Raw genomic sequence first — 1,668 nt, forward strand, 5'->3', positions numbered from 1 at the left:
TCTGTCTTTCTGTCTATCTGTCTGTCTGTCTGTCTGTCTGTCTGTCTGTCTGTCTGTCTAACATTTTATTCTCTATCCTTTCACAGTCGGACAAGCTCACAGCCAAGCAAACCTCATGCGCCTCAAAAGTGACCTTTTTAATAGGTCCCCGATGTACCCAGGCCCCACCAAGGACGACCCTCTGACCGTGACCTTAGGGTTCACCCTCCAGGACATTGTCAAGGTCGACTCATCCACGAACGAGGTGGACCTAGTCTACTACGAGCAGCAGAGATGGAAGCTCAACAGTCTCATGTGGGATCCAAACGAGTACGGTAACATCACCGACTTCAGGACGTCTGCGGCAGACATCTGGACACCTGACATCACTGCGTACAGTTCTACAAGACCTGTACAGGTCCTATCCCCGCAGATTGCTGTTGTCACCCACGACGGCTCTGTTATGTTTATTCCTGCCCAACGCCTCAGCTTCATGTGTGACCCGACTGGGGTAGACAGCGAGGAGGGGGTTACGTGTGCCGTGAAATTTGGCTCTTGGGTATACAGCGGGTTTGAAATAGACCTGAAAACGGACACAGACCAAGTGGATCTCAGCTCGTATTACGCAAGCTCCAAGTACGAGATTCTGTCAGCTACTCAGACCCGGCAAGTTCAGCACTACTCATGTTGCCCCGAGCCCTATATAGATGTCAATCTCGTTGTCAAGTTTCGCGAGAGGCGGGCAGGGAATGGCTTCTTCAGGAATCTCTTTGACTAAGTCCATTTTCCTGTTAAGTTTTCAAAGATGAGTGCAAATTTCTATTGTCGCTTTGTGCCCTTAGTCTAGAGTAAACTATTTGCTTTATTGCATCTCTTCAACTGAGACCGAGAAGTGGATATGTCGACCATGTTGGCCAAATGCCAGTCAGGTTTTTTTGTTTTTTCCCTCTTTTTTCTTTTTCATAGATGAATGCAGGTGATTTCCATCCTGTCTGAAAATCATTAACGATTCCATCAGAATTTTGGCCACAACTGCAGTTTACAAAATGTCTATGTCTCTGTGTTTCACGCGTGGATCAAAATCTTGCAACAGACGATCATTTACCGACGTCTGTGGTGTAGCGGTTTGGCGTTTCGCCGTCGCACACAGAAGATTCAAGTTTGCTTCTCGAGTTTGGAGAGTATTGCAGCTTTCTGTTAGAACGTTTTTTCCCTCTCAGTTCAGCCCGGATTGGCCTGCCTGGTAACGCTGATGCCTTCCTCTTAAATGATGTAATTCTTTTTAATGGGCTTAAAAAATTTACATTATAAGACAAAAGAAAAACAGAATATAGTAAGATTATGGAACATATCCATATTTTGTTTGCGAAGCAAAGATATCAGTTATTGCCATCTCTCTCTCTCTCTCTCTCTCTCTCTCTCTCTCTCTCAGCTGTCGAGGTTCTAGAACGAGTCTCCAGATATGAATAACTCATAATCTAATTCTTCATTAACCAGCCTCCTATTTTGTCAAACAATTTTCCCCGAAAAGGGAACAATAAATTTTATTTCTCTTTATTTCTGTTGTTTATTCCGTTCTTTTCTTCAGCCTTTTTCGTACCAACATCAATGAATCAGTGTGTCTTACAGTGTGTGTGTGTGTGTGTGTGTGTGTGTCTTACAATGTGTGTGTGTGTGTGTGTCTTACAG

The 1,668-nt window shown here is 44.4% G+C and overlaps 1 protein-coding gene across 1 annotated transcript; it reads left to right on the top strand.

Moving 5' to 3' along the window:
* Window positions 1-85: 85 nt before the first annotated feature.
* Window positions 86-1,521, top strand: LOC100533247 (soluble acetylcholine receptor; the record flags this gene model as incomplete). Its single annotated transcript, NM_001204559.1, is given in 1 exon segment — window positions 86-1,521. A coding segment is annotated over 1 exon segment (672 nt), but the record flags the coding sequence as incomplete, so codon positions are not given.
* Between the last annotated feature and the right edge of the window lie 147 nt (window positions 1,522-1,668).

This window comes from Aplysia californica, unplaced genomic scaffold (genome assembly GCF_000002075.1).
Source record: "Aplysia californica isolate F4 #8 unplaced genomic scaffold, AplCal3.0 scaffold00569, whole genome shotgun sequence".
NCBI lineage: Eukaryota > Metazoa > Mollusca > Gastropoda > Aplysiida > Aplysiidae > Aplysia > Aplysia californica.